General features: G+C 40.1%; 1 protein-coding gene across 3 annotated transcripts in view; it reads left to right on the plus strand.

The window, feature by feature from the left end:
• The window catches only part of LOC122543353 (electroneutral sodium bicarbonate exchanger 1-like), a 449,950-nt gene that overhangs the window by 403,207 nt on the left and 30,614 nt on the right, over nt 1-16,129 (plus strand). For all 3 annotated transcript variants that reach the window (XM_087985536.1, XM_087985538.1, XM_087985537.1), the window contains exons 20-21: nt 8,306-8,374; nt 9,096-9,269. In XM_087985536.1, coding sequence (XP_087841662.1) covers nt 8,306-8,374; nt 9,096-9,269 — 243 coding nt within the window. The remainder of the gene's footprint in view (nt 1-8,305; nt 8,375-9,095; nt 9,270-16,129) is intronic.

Consider the following 16,129-nt stretch of genomic DNA (forward strand, 5'->3'; position numbering starts at 1 on the left):
AAGTTTGACTCATTTGATACTGCTGTTGAAGTCTGGGCCCAGTACATGGAAAGAATATGTCATTTTTTCCTGGGCAAATGACATTGGTGCAGATGAAAAGCAATGAGTAATTCTCCTGACAGTTTGTTGAAGTAATTTTTCCGCAAATCTGGATGACACAAGTTTTAGTACAACGGTAGATGCTTATTATCAGACAATTGGCGAGAGATTCTCAGTGACACCAAAGGAGTCTTGTAGTTTACTTGTGGTGGCACTTCTCAACGAATCTCTGCCCTACACACAAAGGCAGGATATTTTATAGGAATAATACAGAGGTCAACAAATCACATGGTTGATTGCCGTTACATTGGTCTAAGACAGGTAATAACAAATTTACAATGCCCGGTGATTGCCGATTTCCTGTGACAACTAGCGAATGGTTTACAGGGATTGGTTATTGTAATCTTCATAATCATATGTTGATGGATAGGGATTTAGACAGAAGGACTTTGCTTTGTTCTCATTGTTGAATTCACATGCCCATGTTAATAGGTAGGGGAAGCATGATAATGGGAACAGGATGCAGTCAATAAGGTTACGGACAAGGCTATCAGCCTTGTCCAGGGAGGACAAACACCTTTGCCTGAGGCTGCAAGTGAAATCCACATGTATGGCTCCAGAGGATTCTGTTCTCTTGGAGTCAGCCAGCCCCCCTGCTGTGATGCCCCATCTCATTCTGTAAGAGGACAAGCATACAATCGATACTGCAGTGAGTCATAGAGTCATAGAGATGTACAGCACGGAAACAGACCCTTCGGTCCAACCCGTCCATGCCATCCCAATCTAGACCCACCTGCTAGCACCTGGCCCATATCCCTCCAAACCCTTCTTATTCATATACCCATCCAGATGCCTTTTAAATGTTGCAACTGTACTAGCCTCCACCACTTCCTCTGGCAGCTCATTCCATACACAGACCACCCTCTGCATGAAAAGTTGCCCCTTAGGTCTCTTTTATATCTTTCCCCTCTCACCCCTAAATCTATGCCCTCTAGTTCTGGAGTCCCCCATCCCAGGGAAAAGACTCTCTCTGTTTATACTATCCGTGTCCCTCATGATTTTATAAACCTCGATAGGGTACCCCTCGGCCTCCGAAAACAGCCCCAGCCTGTTCAGCCTCTCCCTATAGCTCAAATCCTCCAACCCTGGCAACATCCTTTTCAATCTTTTCTGAACACCTTTCACGTTTCACAACATCTTTCTGATAGGAAGGAGACCAGAATTGCATGCAATATTCCAACAGTGGCCTAACCAATGTCCTGTACAGCCACAACATGACCTCCCAACTCCTGTACTCAATACTCCACCCAATATAGGAAAGCATACCAAATGTCTTCTTCACTATCCTATCTACCTGCGGCTCCACTTTCAAGGAGCTATGAATATGTACCTGAAGGTCTCTTTGTTCAGCAACACTCCCCAGGACCTTACCATTAAGTCCTGCTCAGATTTGCTTTCCCAAAATGCAGCACCTCACATTTATCTAAATTAAACTCCATCTGCCACTTCTCAGCCCATTGGCCCATCTGATCAAGATCCCGTTGTAATCTGAGGTAACCATCTTCGCTGTCCACTACACCTCCAATTTTGGTGTCACCTGCAAACTTACTAACTATACCTCTAATACTCACATCCAAATCTTTTATATAAATGAAAAGTACTGGATCCAGCACTGATCCTTGTGGCACTCCACTGGTCACAGGCCTCCAGTCCGAAAAACAACCCTCCACCACTACCCTCTGTCTTTCTTTTAGTAGTGGAATTTTAACCCTTGAGTTCCAGTATGTCATGATAAAGAAGTAAAAATTTGTGGCTTTCAAACTTCCTCAACAGCTTTCTTGGTTATTAGGAGCCTAACTTTCCCTGAGGCACCAGATATTTAAACCTTTCCAGAGTTGATGGACTTAGTTAAGCCTCCTCTAATTCTGAGATGCTTTTTTTTTGGCAATTTGAGAACTGGGGAATCCATGTTGGGATTTTGACCAAGTTTGAATGACTGGCAGAGGCATGTGACTTTGGTTTAACCCTTATTGAGATGCTGAGAGCCCATTTGGTATGTCGGATTAATTATGTTATTATGCAAAAGCACCTACTAGCTAAAGTCCAAGTGGACTTTAAACATGCACTACATTTGTCTTTATCATTGGACAATGTGGCAAGTGGAGCATATGAGTTATAGGGTATTCTGGTGGAAGTGGACATCCTCGACACTCCAACTGAGCTTGGGGAACACCACATGAGGGATGGCAATTGCATAGCCTCATTCAGGACATATCCTGAACAGAGGGACTCGAGGTCAGCCCACAGCAAAACCCCAAAACAAGCCAGGCATTGGCCAGTTAAATTTTTCTTCAGGATCTGAGTTGGTAAGCCATTGTAGTTGCTGCCGGTATAAGGACTTGAGACAACAAAAGAGTCCACTAGGGCCTGAATTGAGTAAGACAACTCATAGGTCAGTATCCAGGAGAGTGCACGTCCTGGGAAGTCCACCTACATCTGGTTTGGAACAGTTAAATTGCTTAGCAACATCCAAACAGAATCAATCAAATAAATGTCTGGGTAAATGGTCACCTAATTCTAATGGAGATTGATACCGGTGCAGCTGTATCAGTGATCGCAGAACTAGTCATTAACAAAATTCACTCTGGACTCCAACCCTTAGGTTTGTGTAAGACCTCAGCTACACTGAGAACCGATATCGGGGAACCTTTACAGATTAAGGGTACAACTTTGGTTCTGGCTTCTTATCAGAAGCAGCTGGTTTGGTTCCCACTGATTGTAGTAAAAGGCTCAGGCCCAAGCTGGATGGGACAGAATTGTTTGAGACAGATTCCACATGATCGGCTCAACATTTTTCAAGTAGAAAATGACTGCCCGAGTGAAGTCCTAATTAAATAACCAGAGGTTTTTCAGGAAGGTCTAGGGACTATCAAAGGAGCCAAGGCCACCTTGCATGTTGACCAGGAAGTAATTCCATGATTCTGCAAGACCCGTCCAGTGCCATTTGACTTACAGGCAAAAGTAGAGGCAGCAATCACCAGGCTGGAAAGTGAAGGAATTGTCAAACCAGTCCAGTTTATGAAACAGGCAGCACCGATTGTTAAGCCCCATTGGGTCGGTTTGCCTTTGTGAATGGTAAACTGCTTTTCACAGTTGGATAAATACCCAATCTCTCACATAGAGGATTGATACACAAAGCTGGAAGGGGTTGCTGTCCTTCACGAAGCTTGGCATGAGCCATGCGTACCTGTAATTGCAGTTAGATGAGGATTCCCAGAAGTATGCTACAATTAATATCCATAAGGATTTGTACCAATAAACAAAGACTGCCATTTGGGGTATCTTCAGCCTGTGCCATTTTCCAGTGGACGATGGAGAACATTTTACAAGGTTTAGCCCTGGTCGCCATATATCAAGGTGATGTGCTAATCACAGGGAAGATCAATAAGGAGCACTTAAAGAACTTGGAAATAGTCCTTAGATGTTTCTCCCAGATGGGTGTATGCCTTAGAAGGGAAAGATATGTGTTCCAGGCACCCTAAGTGACCTATTTGGGCTACAGAATCGACAAGACAGGTTACACCCTTTGGAAGATAAAGTGAGGACGATCAAAGGTCTCCCACATATGTACTAGAGCTTAAGTCTTTCCTTGGGCTGGTGAACAATTACAGAAGGTCCATACATAACTTGGTCTTCATCCTGGCAACTTTGCATCAACTCTTAAAAATCGGCTAGCCTTGGAAATGGTCGTGTAGCCAAGCCATAGCCTTCAGGAAACACTCTGGATGCAAGAGGTGAACTATTATGTGTTACGCGCTGCCCGTATCAGAGGCAGAGTTGGAGGGACCTGACCCAGTGCTAAAATGCCCAGAAGGAGTTACAAAAACAAAGAACTAGTCTATGTACTCGGACTCAGAGGGAGAGGGATGTAATGAGTCTAACAAGGTCAGTCGGGTGGATCTCATAAAATATGAGTTCCCTGATTGAGGCTGTTAATCTGGTCCAATCAGGGAGACCTGGCTGACAAATATAAACTGGAGTATCACAGGTTCTGTTCAGTCTGAGCCCTGGCTCTGCAGAAGTGGATCAATGTCAAGGACTCTCCATGATAAACAGAGGGTGACTTGGTCACAGGATATTGGCCTCTGTGGAGTTGCTTCCCCCTATCTCCACTGCTTAATTTAAAATTCTTCCTCCATCCCTAATTATACTTCAGCAAAATCACCAATACAGTTTAGGTGGACATGATCCAATTAATACAGATTGCACTTTCCCCAGTATTGATGCCAGTCCTCTATGAACTGGAATCCACCTCTCTCACCAGTTTTGAGCCAAGCATTCATTTCTTTAATCTGATTTTCCATAAAGAAATTTGCATGCGGTTCAGGTAATAATCCAGAGATTATGACCTTTGAGGCCCTGCTTCTTAGTTTCCCACCAATGTCATTGGTGCCTACATAGACCATGACGACTGGATCCGCCAACTGGACCTCATGAAATGTAACCCAGGCTGATGAGCAAGGCACACTGATTTACAATTCCTCTCTCATCACAGGAGAGGTGCCAGAGGACTGGAAGACAGTCAATGTGCTAAGATCATGCAAGAAGGGAGGAAGGGATAAGCCAGGAAACTTCAAGCCATTCGGTTTAACGTCAGTGATGGGGAAGGTATTGGAAGCAATTCTGAGGGATGGAATTAATCTGTATTTGGAGAGATGGGGATCAATCAAGAACAATTAGCATTGTTTTGTTAATGGGAGATCATGTCTGACCAACTTGATTGAATTTTTCAGAGGTGACTGGGTGTGTATCTGAGGACAATCCATTTGATGTCTACTTGGACTTCAGCAATGTTTGTTTTTAATAAGGTCCCACATGAGAGACTGGTAGTGAAGGTAAAGCCCATGGGATTCAAAGAAATTTGGCTAATTGATCCAGAATTGGTGGAGTGGCAGGAAGCAGAGAGTGATGGTCAAGGTGTGTTTTTGTGTCCAGTGGGGTTTCACAGGCATCAGTGTTGGGGCTCTTGCTGTTTGTGGTATATATAAATAATTTAGACTTGATGGTAGGAGCATTGATCAGTGATTTTGTGGATGATATGGAAATTGATAGGATCGTAAATAGTGAGGAGGATAACTTTAGCTGACATTAGGATATAGATGGCTGGTCAGTGGCAAATGGAATTCAGTCCCAATCAGCATGAGGCAATGAACTTGGGCAGGACAAACAAGTCATGGAAGTACACGTTGAGCCCTCAGAATCACTGAGGGTCGGAGGTACCTTGGTGTGCATATCCACTGGTCCCTTAAATTGTTAAGAAACTGGTTAAGAAAGCATTATGGATATTTGCTCTTATTAGCCAAAGCATAGAGTTTAAGCAGAGGGAGGCTATGCCGGAACTATATACAAATATTGTTTAGGCCACAGCTAGAGCATTGTGTGCAGTTCTGGAATCCACATGATAGGAGGGATGTGTTGGCACTGGAGAGGGAGCAGGGTAGACTTACCAGGATGTTGCCTGGGCTGGAGAGTTTCAGTTATGAAGAGAGTTTAGACAGACTGGGGTTGGAGTTTTCCTTGGAGCAGAGGAGACTGAGGGGAAGGACATGATTGAGATGAACAAAATTATGAGGGGCATAGGTAAGTTAGAAAGAATGAATTTTTTCCCAATGGTGGAGGGATCAATGATGGGGTACATAGGTCTATGATAAGGGGCAAGAGGTTTAGAGGGGAATATGAAGAAAATGTCTTTCACCCTGACGGTGTTGTAGATCTGGAACTCACTATCTGTAAGCGTGATAGAGGGAGAAACTCTCATAACCTTTAGGAAATATTTAGACATGCACTTGTGATCCTGAAGCAAACAAGGCTATGGGCCAGGAATTGGAAAATGGACTTAGAACAGTTGGGTACTTGTTTTTGACTAGACATGATTGGCCAAAGGGCCTTTTTTACTGAGCTGTAGACCTCTATAACACTGCAAGTTCCTCTCCAACCCTGAACAGATATGCCAATCCTTGAGACCAGACAAGCGACACAGCCATCTGGACTCAGGTTCTTTGCTGCAGAGAATCAATCTCCCTCGCTATACCATCCCCTACTACACAACATTTCTCCTTACTCACTCCTGTTGAATGGCTTCTTGTACCACTGCGGCATGCTCAGTTTGCTCATCCATCCTGCAGCCTTCATTCTCACCTCAGACAAACTAAAAAATCCTCAAACCTGTTGGACAATTACAAAGGCCAAGGCTTCTGTGATCCTGCCCTTTAGCTGACTCACTTGTAGTCATATTCTCCGGTCCCAGAACACTGATCAAGTCAGCTAATCAAATCCTTATACAAAGACTGCATTGCTTTATCTTTCAGTATTATTCATTGTGGACTGAAAAAGGAAAAGGACTATTTTAAACCAAGGATTGTGAAAGGAATGCTGCACTTTTGAAAAAACTCGTTGTAAGTCATGTTTACAGTGCTGCTTTGTTGAAACAGCAAGGGAGGCTGTTTGTAGATGGGTCAGTAGATGAGACACTTCAGCCTATTGAGTTTACATTCAACATTCACTTCAGCTATTCTCTTTTTATGTACTTACAGAAACATTTGCTGTCCATTTTTATGTTTTGCATTAGTTATCTTTCATAATTAACCATCATTATTTTTATTACGTTTTTAGTAGGCCTTTGTTGGTCTTTAAAAGATTCCAAATCCTCCCGCCTCTAGCCTGACCTTTGCAATATGGTATGCCTTGGTTTTTGCCTTTATGGTATCTTTAACTTCCTTGCTTAGACGTGGATGCTTTATCACCCTTACAATCTTTCTTCCCAGCTGGAATATAATTTCATTGGGAGCAACTGAATGGCAGTGTCTGCCACTATTCATCAACTATCCTACCTTTTAGTCTTTCTACCAGATCCACTAGGTCCAAATCTGTCCTCATATATCTGTTTAATATCAGAACACTAATGTGGGATCAAATTTATTGCCCTTTCCAGTCTGCTGTGATCACTGTTCCTAGAAGATCCTTTACTATGAGATCATTAATTAATCCCATCTCATTAAACAATTCTAGATCTTTGTTCCAAGAATCAATCTCTAATACACTCTGAGCTTTCCATCGAGACAATACTTCCCAATTTAATTAAGCATATTAAAATCAGTCACAATTATTTCTAACTTTTGTACAAGCCTCCATTATTTCCTGGTTTATACTGTGTTCTACTGTGGATCTACTGAGGGGACGTATAGATTATGCCTACTAGGGACTTGTTTCTTTTGCTATTTCTTATTTCTACCTATTTGTCTTGATCTCCAGTGCCAAAATTATTTCTCACTACAGCACTGATGTATCCTTTACTAACAAAGCTACAACACCTCCTTTTCCTTTCTCTCTATCCTTCTGAAACCCTGAACAACCTATCAATGATAGTTTCAATGTTCAACTCCAGATTTATGATTTAACTTTAAATTCCACCAGCTGCAGCAGTGACATTTGTATCCATGCCCCTGGAACATTAGCCTGGGCCTCTGGATTACAAGTCGAGTGACATTACTATGCCATTATCTTTCCCTTGAATGTACTATTAGGAAAGTTGCTGAGTGAAGGGGAACACATTTTGCTGGAAGAGAGAATGGAAAAATCAGTTTGAATTTATTGCACACCAACAGAGATCGCATGGAGGATCAGTGGTTAGCACTGCTGCCTCACAGCACTACGGACCTGGGTTCGATTCCAGCTTCGGGTGACTGTCTGTATGGAGTTTGCACATTCTCCCTGTGCTGAATGGCCTGATCTCTGCTCCCATGTCTTATGGTCTGTGTGGGCTACTTCCGGGTCCTCCGGTTTCCTCCCACAGTCCAAAGATTTGCAGGTTAAGTGGATGGCCATGTTAAATTACCCATAGTGTCCAGAGATGCGTGGGAAATGCAGCTTTACAGGCATAGGGTGGCAGTGTAAGTCTGGATAAGATGCTCCTCATAGGGTCAGTATGGATTTGGTGGGCCAATGGCCTGCTTCCACAGTTTTGGGATTCTATGAATAGTTGTCACATATGTTGTCATGTGCAGCAAGCTATGGCTTCCTTTTAAGCTGTAAAAAATTACTATAGTTACAAATTAGTCTTGGCATTGAATTACCAGTAACCAATACTGTTTGTAAAATCATTTTGTACAGTAGAGGGGAAAGTCACATCAGGAGAAACATTGATTGAGTGGACCAGCAATATGTGCCAGTTTCATTTGTGACACTTGCAATCACTTTGTATTCACAGTTCATTCCGATGCCAGTGCTTTATGGAGTCTTTCTTTACATGGGGGTCTCATCACTGAAAGGAATTCAGGTGAGGAGTACATTCAGAAAACAGACTTTCCACTGCAACATGTAGCAGAATTATACTCGCCATATGAAATTTGTAATACAGTAGTATTTAATACTATGAAGAAAATATACTGTATATTCATTATTTTCTCTGGAACCCAAATATTTTAACTGCTTTGTCAAACAAGTAAACAATTTTGTGCTATTTAATGTTGAGTTTCATAATTGTAGAATTTCAATTGTTAATATGCTTTGCATAATTTAGCAAATTTAGAGACATCATTTCAAATAGAAAATTAAACAAAGTCTCATTTTCTTCATACATTATATTCAGCATTGTTAGAAAAGGCATTATGAATTTACTTCTACTGTGTAAAAGAGTAAATTACCGGTTGGTTTCATTTAGAAGCAAAAAGGCAAGCAGACAAACTGGACTTTTTTTTCAGGTATCAAACGTGTTTCAGTATAATATATTCCCAAAATTGAGTGACACATATTTTAGTACCCATTTATATTAACTTCTTTTTCTCCTCCCCTCACACAACAATTTTGGAAAGATGCAAACTGCATTACACCTGAAGATGTTTGTTGCTTACTTTATTATCTTAATTCAAAAATCTTTCCTTTGGCTGATAATGGTTTCACAAATTTAACACAATATAATTTTGTAATGAATACTATGGATGAGCCTGATCTTTTGAAAGTTACCAACCCTTTTAATTATTAAATCTTGCTTTTTCCAGTTCTTTGATCGTCTGCAACTATTTGCGATGCCAGCCAAGCACCAACCAGATTTTATCTACCTGCGTCATGTGCCTCTGCGCAAAGTTCACCTTTTTACACTCATACAGCTCACCTGTCTGGTCCTGCTGTGGGTCATCAAAGCCTCACCTGCGGCAATTGTCTTTCCTATGATGGTAAAATTTTGGTTTTTTTTGCACTGTTTATTTGATTTTAAAGTTATTTTCCTCTTCCTACCTTCCTTTAGGTCTCTTTGAGATACATATCGGCTTCTGCCCAACAGTGGGCAACGTTGCCCTTTAACCTCCTATCAGGAAATACATAAAAATGAGCTTGCTACAGGTTCTGTAAATTTTCCCCTTCTTCACTTTTCTGAATTGTTCAAGGAGATTGGGAACTCTGAACATAATGTTGCTCCATTATGTGCATTTAGGTTGATATATCTAAATAAAGCAAGCATCAACCAGGCAATTTTGATTTCTTTTTAATGCATTTTCAGAACTTCCAGTGAAGCTCTTACAATAGTTTATGAATGTTGCCAACATAATGCTGTTTTTAACTTTTCTAGAGCTAAAACGAGTCATGCAAATTAAAGCCCTCACTTTCGATCTTCCACTTATCATGTACAATATAAAATTTATGAGCATAAAAATCGAAGCTGATGCTCCAGTGCAGTACTAAGGGAGTGCTGCGCTGTTAGTAGTAATGTTTTCAGATGGCACATTAAACAGAGATCTTGTCTGCTCTCTCATAGAGAACTGGACATTATCCCTAGTCATTAGGAAATAATTAACCCTCAATCAACAATATTTTAATATTTAATAAAAACAGATGCCCTGGTCATGATTAAATTGCTGTTTATGAGAATTTACTGTGCGCTAATTAGTTGCTGTGTTTCCTACATTTCTGCTTCAAAAGTAATCGATTGTTTGTCAAATGCTTTGGGATATTCTGAGGTCATGAGCGGCGTAATACAAGTACCAGTTCTTTCTTTGGATCTACAGAAAATAATAATCTCAGTAGAGAAAGAAGTTTTTGTTTGAAATGTTTAATTACATGGGTGGAGATCAAATTATCATATAGGTAAGCAAATAGAGGGAACTGTGGGCATAAGAGATTACCACTGCCAATATTCCACGTAAGTGGATAAACTGTGCGATCATAGGCTCCCTAAATCTCAGCAGATGAAAGCCCATGCAGACCATGGCTCAGTGAAAGGCTGCCACTAAGATGTACCATCTTCAAAGAATAGACATGTAGACACAGTCCAACGTCTGTACTATACTATCAGCCACAGGGGAACTCTACATCACACTCAACTAGTGTGCCACAGAGCCTTTCATTTGTTTACATCAAATACTGATGTATTAACTAATTTAATAAAACAAGTGACAATTGCTCCATTTCACCATGCATATACCTATAAACCTTGACAATGAGCAGCAACACACAAGTGTATTTCAATTTTCCTAGGAGACATAGAATCATAAACTTTACATGTGGATGCTTGTGTGCTTGTACATAATTTTGCACTTTAATTGAGAGGAAGCGTTGTTACTCGATGAACATGGAATCATTGACTAAAAAAATCATTCTGTTGACCTTTTCCAAGGAGCACTTGACTTGTACATTTCAGCCGATTATAGTGCAACCATGGTTCATTACATTTGTATGCTTTCCTTGATAGAGCAGAACTATAATGAGTAAAATTCAGAGGAGGGAACTCCAGCAAGGTATCAGACATTTTGACCAATTATGAGTGCCTTTGCAATAGAGAAGATTTCCAGTCCATTTCGTGTGTGACATGTAGCACACATCTCTCCAAGGATAAAGGTTTCACTGTAACAATATCTGAGTAGCAACAATAAGCCATAGGCCACAGGATGCAGCAATTATCATCACAAAATCAGCCATGCAACAATAGAGACTGCTATGTCATAAAGCATGATGATTTATCCTAAGAAAGAAGCTGAAAGATTTTTTTAGCAGACCAGGTCAGATTTGTTCATGAGCATCTCCTGCTTTGTGTAATTTTCCCCTTTAACCCTGTCATGTTTGTATTGTCTTGACATATTTCGTGTGTTTTGGATTTCTACTGCATATATTAAAAGACTTATTTCAAGATTTGAGTGACTTTTTTTTGATTTGCCTAATAGTACTTGCAGTAAATATGATCCATGTGCTCCACTTTCTTCTCATGTATTGTAAACTAGAGTAACTTGAACTAGCTCATGTACTATTCCTTTTGTCACAGACAGTGTTTATGTGCTGCTTACTAACCTTAATAAGTATGTTTTGTATGGAAAGTAATGTGCTTTTTCTTAACTTTAGAGTGTGTATTGCAACTAAATAATCCAGCAGCAACCGATCTTAAGTTTAAAACTAAAGGTTATTTATACTCTTGCACTTGCTGCAAGTTAATGCTATGGCACATTCTGTATCATGCATGGCCATTTGCACAGACATACACACCTGAATAGTTACAGATTACAGTTATTGATATTTGATCTCTGGTCTCCCACTTGGCAGACCTGTGATTTCTTGAATGGATTTGATGCTTTAAAGTTGAAAAGAGAGTCTTGTAAAATAAAAGGTTACAGCAGGTTGTGAGGTTTCTTGGAGTTGATTATCTCGGAGGTTGGTTTTTAGGTTAACTTTGAAACTGTATCAGACTAAGTACTCTAGCAGCTCATTTCAAAGTCTAGTTCTCAGACTGGCTAACAACTGATGGATTGCTGGATCTACCTGCAAACAGCAATTTGCCATTTTTTTTTCCATCTGAAAGATCAGCCTTCTTATCAAGTGGCCTTTTACAAGTTCAAGTTGAATCCACATCCCCTGTTGTGTATTAGCCCTTCTGAGGCCTACCCAGTCCGGATTGGATGGGGAGGCATTGTGATGCAATGGGAAGGTGACAGCGACCAATCATAATGGCCTCCCCATCCAAACAAGACTGAGTAGGGTTCAGAAGTTTCAACGTTCCCTTTTGTTCAGTATGAAACATTGAGGCAGGGAGTCTGTCAACTTCATAGTCTGTGTTTTGACCCATTCTTAAACAATAACATGTGAATTCCACAGGTACCCTCACTATGTCTACATTTAATTAGGCATTTTCCTGAGACTTGATACTGTCTGGTCTAAGTGCCAAAGGTTGCATGATTTGTGGCAGCCATTTTAACAGCTTGTGTCCAATTTTCAAAAACATTGACTGAAATTCTTAATATGAAATGCCTGTATTATGCATGACATTAGGCAAATATCTGCTTTAAGGATAAACTGGTAATTGACAACCCTTGCACATTTCCAGATTTTTCAATGGCCTTTAATTCCACTTACCAGTGATCTGGAGGAATCTTTATCTATACCAGGAATAAGCTGTTCTGCACTCATATTTTGTAGCTTTTAAATGCATCATCTGTTCCTGTGATGCACGCTGGGACTGTTATGGCACACCTGCCATTTCTGTGCACTTGCAATGATGTCTTGCCTGCAAGCTACATTCTGTAACTGAGACCACTGATCTGTTCAGCACAGATTACTGTACTGCAATAAGTTCTCTGTTCTTTCATTGATACTTGTCTCAAGTGCATTGAAGTCAACATCATTTTTTGAAAGGACAAATAAGAAGGAAATGTTGGTGGGGTAGCGTTGTTAGAATGAGACATAATAAGTACAATAGCAAGAAATGATCTTGGATCAGAAGATGTAGAATCCATATGGGTGCAGATAAGAGATAATGAGGGGAAGAAGACATTGGTGAATGTAGTCTATAGGCCCTCTAATGGTAGGATACTTTCAAACAGAGAATAAATCAGGTGATAATGAGGGCATGTAAAAAAGGCAGTATATTCATGTTGGATGAATTTAATAGTCATAGAGCCATACAGCATGGAAACAGACCCTTCAGTCCAGTTTGTCTGTGCCATCCAAATTTCCCAAACTCAATTAATCCCATTTTCCTGCGTTTGGCCCATAGCCCTCCAAACCTTTTCTATTCATGTACCCGTCAAAATGTCTTTTAAATGTTTTAACTGTACCTTCATCTACCTCTCCCTCTGGCAGTTCATTCCACACATGAACCATTCTCTGTGTGAAAGGTTTGTATCTTAGGTCCCTTTTGAATCTATTTCCTCTCACCTTAAAAATATGCCTTCTAGTTTGGAACTCCCCCACTCTAGGGAAAACATCTTTGTTTTTCACCTTGTCTTTGTCCCTCATGATTTTATAAACCTCTATAAGGTCACCCCTCAACTTCTTATACTCCAGTGAAAAGATACCCAGCCTATCCAGCCACCTCTTGTATCTCAAACCATGCAGTCTTGGCAACATTCTGGTCCATCTTTTCTGAAACATCTCCAATTTAATAATACCTTTTCTATAGCAGGGTGACCAGATTCATAGATTGGGAAAGTCAAGTTGGCAAAGATAGCCATGAGCAAAAATTGACAGGGTGTATTCAGGACAGTTTTCTAGAACAATATGCTGTGGATCCAACCAGGGGTCAGGCTATTTTGGATCAAGTAATGTCTACTTAAGAAGTTTTAATAAATGATCTCAGAGTAAAAGATCACTGAGAAAACAGTGGCCATAACATGGTATATTTTAGCATTTAGTTTGAGAGTGAGAAGCTTGGGTTAGGAACAACTGTGCTAAACTTTAAAAAGGATATTTATAAAGAAATGAGGACACAGACATCTGGAGTGGATTAGGAAAAGGGGTTGAGCAGAAAAGACAGTTTATCAACAATGGTAGGTGTTTAAAAAAAAGTTTATGATTCACAACAAAGATATATTCCAGGGATAAAGGATTCTAGGAAAGGGGTAAACCAATGATGAATAACCAAGAAAGTTCAAGATAAATTGAAAGAAAAATATACAATGCAGCAAAGATTAACGGTAAGCCAGAGGATTAGTAAAGTTTTAAAAGCCAACAAAAGATGACAACAAAAAAGGAAGATAATAAACTTTGAGGGTAAACTGGCATGTGATATAAAAACAGACAGCAAGAACATCTTTAAATGTATAAAAAGGGAAGAGAGGGGCCAAAATAGACAGAGGCCCCTGAGAGAACGAGGCTGGAAAAATAATAATGGGAAACCAAAAAATGGCAGAGGAGTTGAATAAAGAAGACACTAATAGCATTCCATGGTAGAAGGCAGTAATAGCATTCCAAAAATATTAAATCATCAAAGGGCTAAAGGGGAAAAGAAAATAAATAGAAAATCTATCATCAGACAAAAAAGAACATGAGGGGAATGAATGGGGCTGTAGCTGTATAGATAGTGGATGACCTGGTAGTAATCCTATCCCGAGATTCTGGAAAAGCCCCAGAGAATTGGAAAACTGTTAATGTGGCACCTTTATCCAAAAAAGAAAGAGACAAAAATGTCCACTTAGCTTAAAATCTGCCATTGGAAAAATATTAGTCTATTATAAACAATGTAAAAGCAGAACACTTGGTAATACATTATACTATCAAGAACAGTCTGCATGGCTTCTTGACGGGGAAATCATGCCTGACCAATTTAACCAAAATTCTTTAAAGACGTAACAAAGCAGGGATAGATAAAGGGAAACCAAAAGATGCAGTATATTTGAATTTCCAAAAGGCATTTGCTAAGGTATCACTGTAAGGCTACTCATAAGATAAAAGCCCAAGGTGTTGTGGGTAGTATATTAACATGGATAGAAGACTAGCTAACTAATACAAGGCAGAAAGTTGGAATAAGGCAGGAGTGGGAGGCAATTTCAGGTTGGAAACCTGTTACTAGTGGAGTGCCACAGGGATCAATGAAACCACAATTATTTATAATATATATTAATGACTCAGATCAGGAAATATACTATAGCCAAGTTTGTGGATGACAAGAAGGAAGGTGGTGAGGATGGCAAAGTCTATGGAGGGATGCAGACAGACTAAAGTGGGGCAAAAGTGTAATATGGGGAAATGTGAGGTTATGTGTTTTGGCAGGAAGTTTACAGGAACTAAATATTATTTAAATGTAGGAAGACTGCAGAAAACTGCAATATGGAGAGATTTGGGGGTCCTTGTGCATAAATTGCAAAAATATATCGTACGAGTTTAGTAGGTGATTGGGAAGTGCTTTATTTCTAAGGGAATGGGATATGAAAATAGGAAATCATGCTAAAACTATACAAAGTATTACTTAGATTATGCCTTGAATACTGTGAACAGTTTTAGCCCCCTTAACTAAGGAAATATATAGTAGGATTGGAGGCAGTCCAGAGAAGGTTCACTAGGCTGATCCTGGGTATGGAGGAATGTTTTTGGGGGAGAGGTTGAGTAGGTTGGGCCTGTATTCATTGGAGTTTAGCAGAATGAGAGGAGACTTTATTGAAACCAGAACATTGTGGGAAGTAAGGGAGGAAATTGTGAGACCCCCTTGCAGAATATTTGCATAATCTGTAACTACGTGAAATGCCTGATGACTAGAGGGTGCCTAATGTTGTATGTTTGTTTAAGAAAGGTTGTAAGGAGAAACCAGGGAACTATACACTTGTGAGTCTGACTTCAGCTATGGGTGAATTATTGGAGGTGATTATAAAAAATAGGATTTATGGGTATTTAGAGAGACAAAAATTGTTATGGATAGTCAGCATGGTTTTGTGCAAGGAAAATCGTGTCTCACAAACTTGATTGAGTTTTTTGACGAAGTTACCATTAAGATTGATGATGGCAGTGCAGTAGATGTTGTTTATTTGGAGTTTAGTAAAACCTTTGACAAGGTTCTGCATGATGGACTAATTAGTCAAATTAGGTTACATGAGATTCAGGGTGAGCTTGCCAATTAGATACATAATTGGCTTAATGGCAGGAGACAGAGAGTGGTGGTGGAGGGTTGCATTTCGGACTGGAGGCCTGTGACAAGTGATGTTCCACAGGGATCAGTCCTGGGTCCTCTTTTGTTTGTCATTTTCATAAATGATTTGAATGAGAATATAGAAGGCATGGTTAGTAGGTTTATGGACGACACCAAAATTGGTAGCATAGGAGACAGTGAAGAAGGTTTTCTAAG

This window comes from Chiloscyllium plagiosum, unplaced genomic scaffold, assembly GCF_037043375.1.
Source record: "Chiloscyllium plagiosum isolate Xiang-an unplaced genomic scaffold, Cpla_swu_hap1 HiC_scaffold_53X, whole genome shotgun sequence".
NCBI lineage: Eukaryota > Metazoa > Chordata > Chondrichthyes > Orectolobiformes > Hemiscylliidae > Chiloscyllium > Chiloscyllium plagiosum.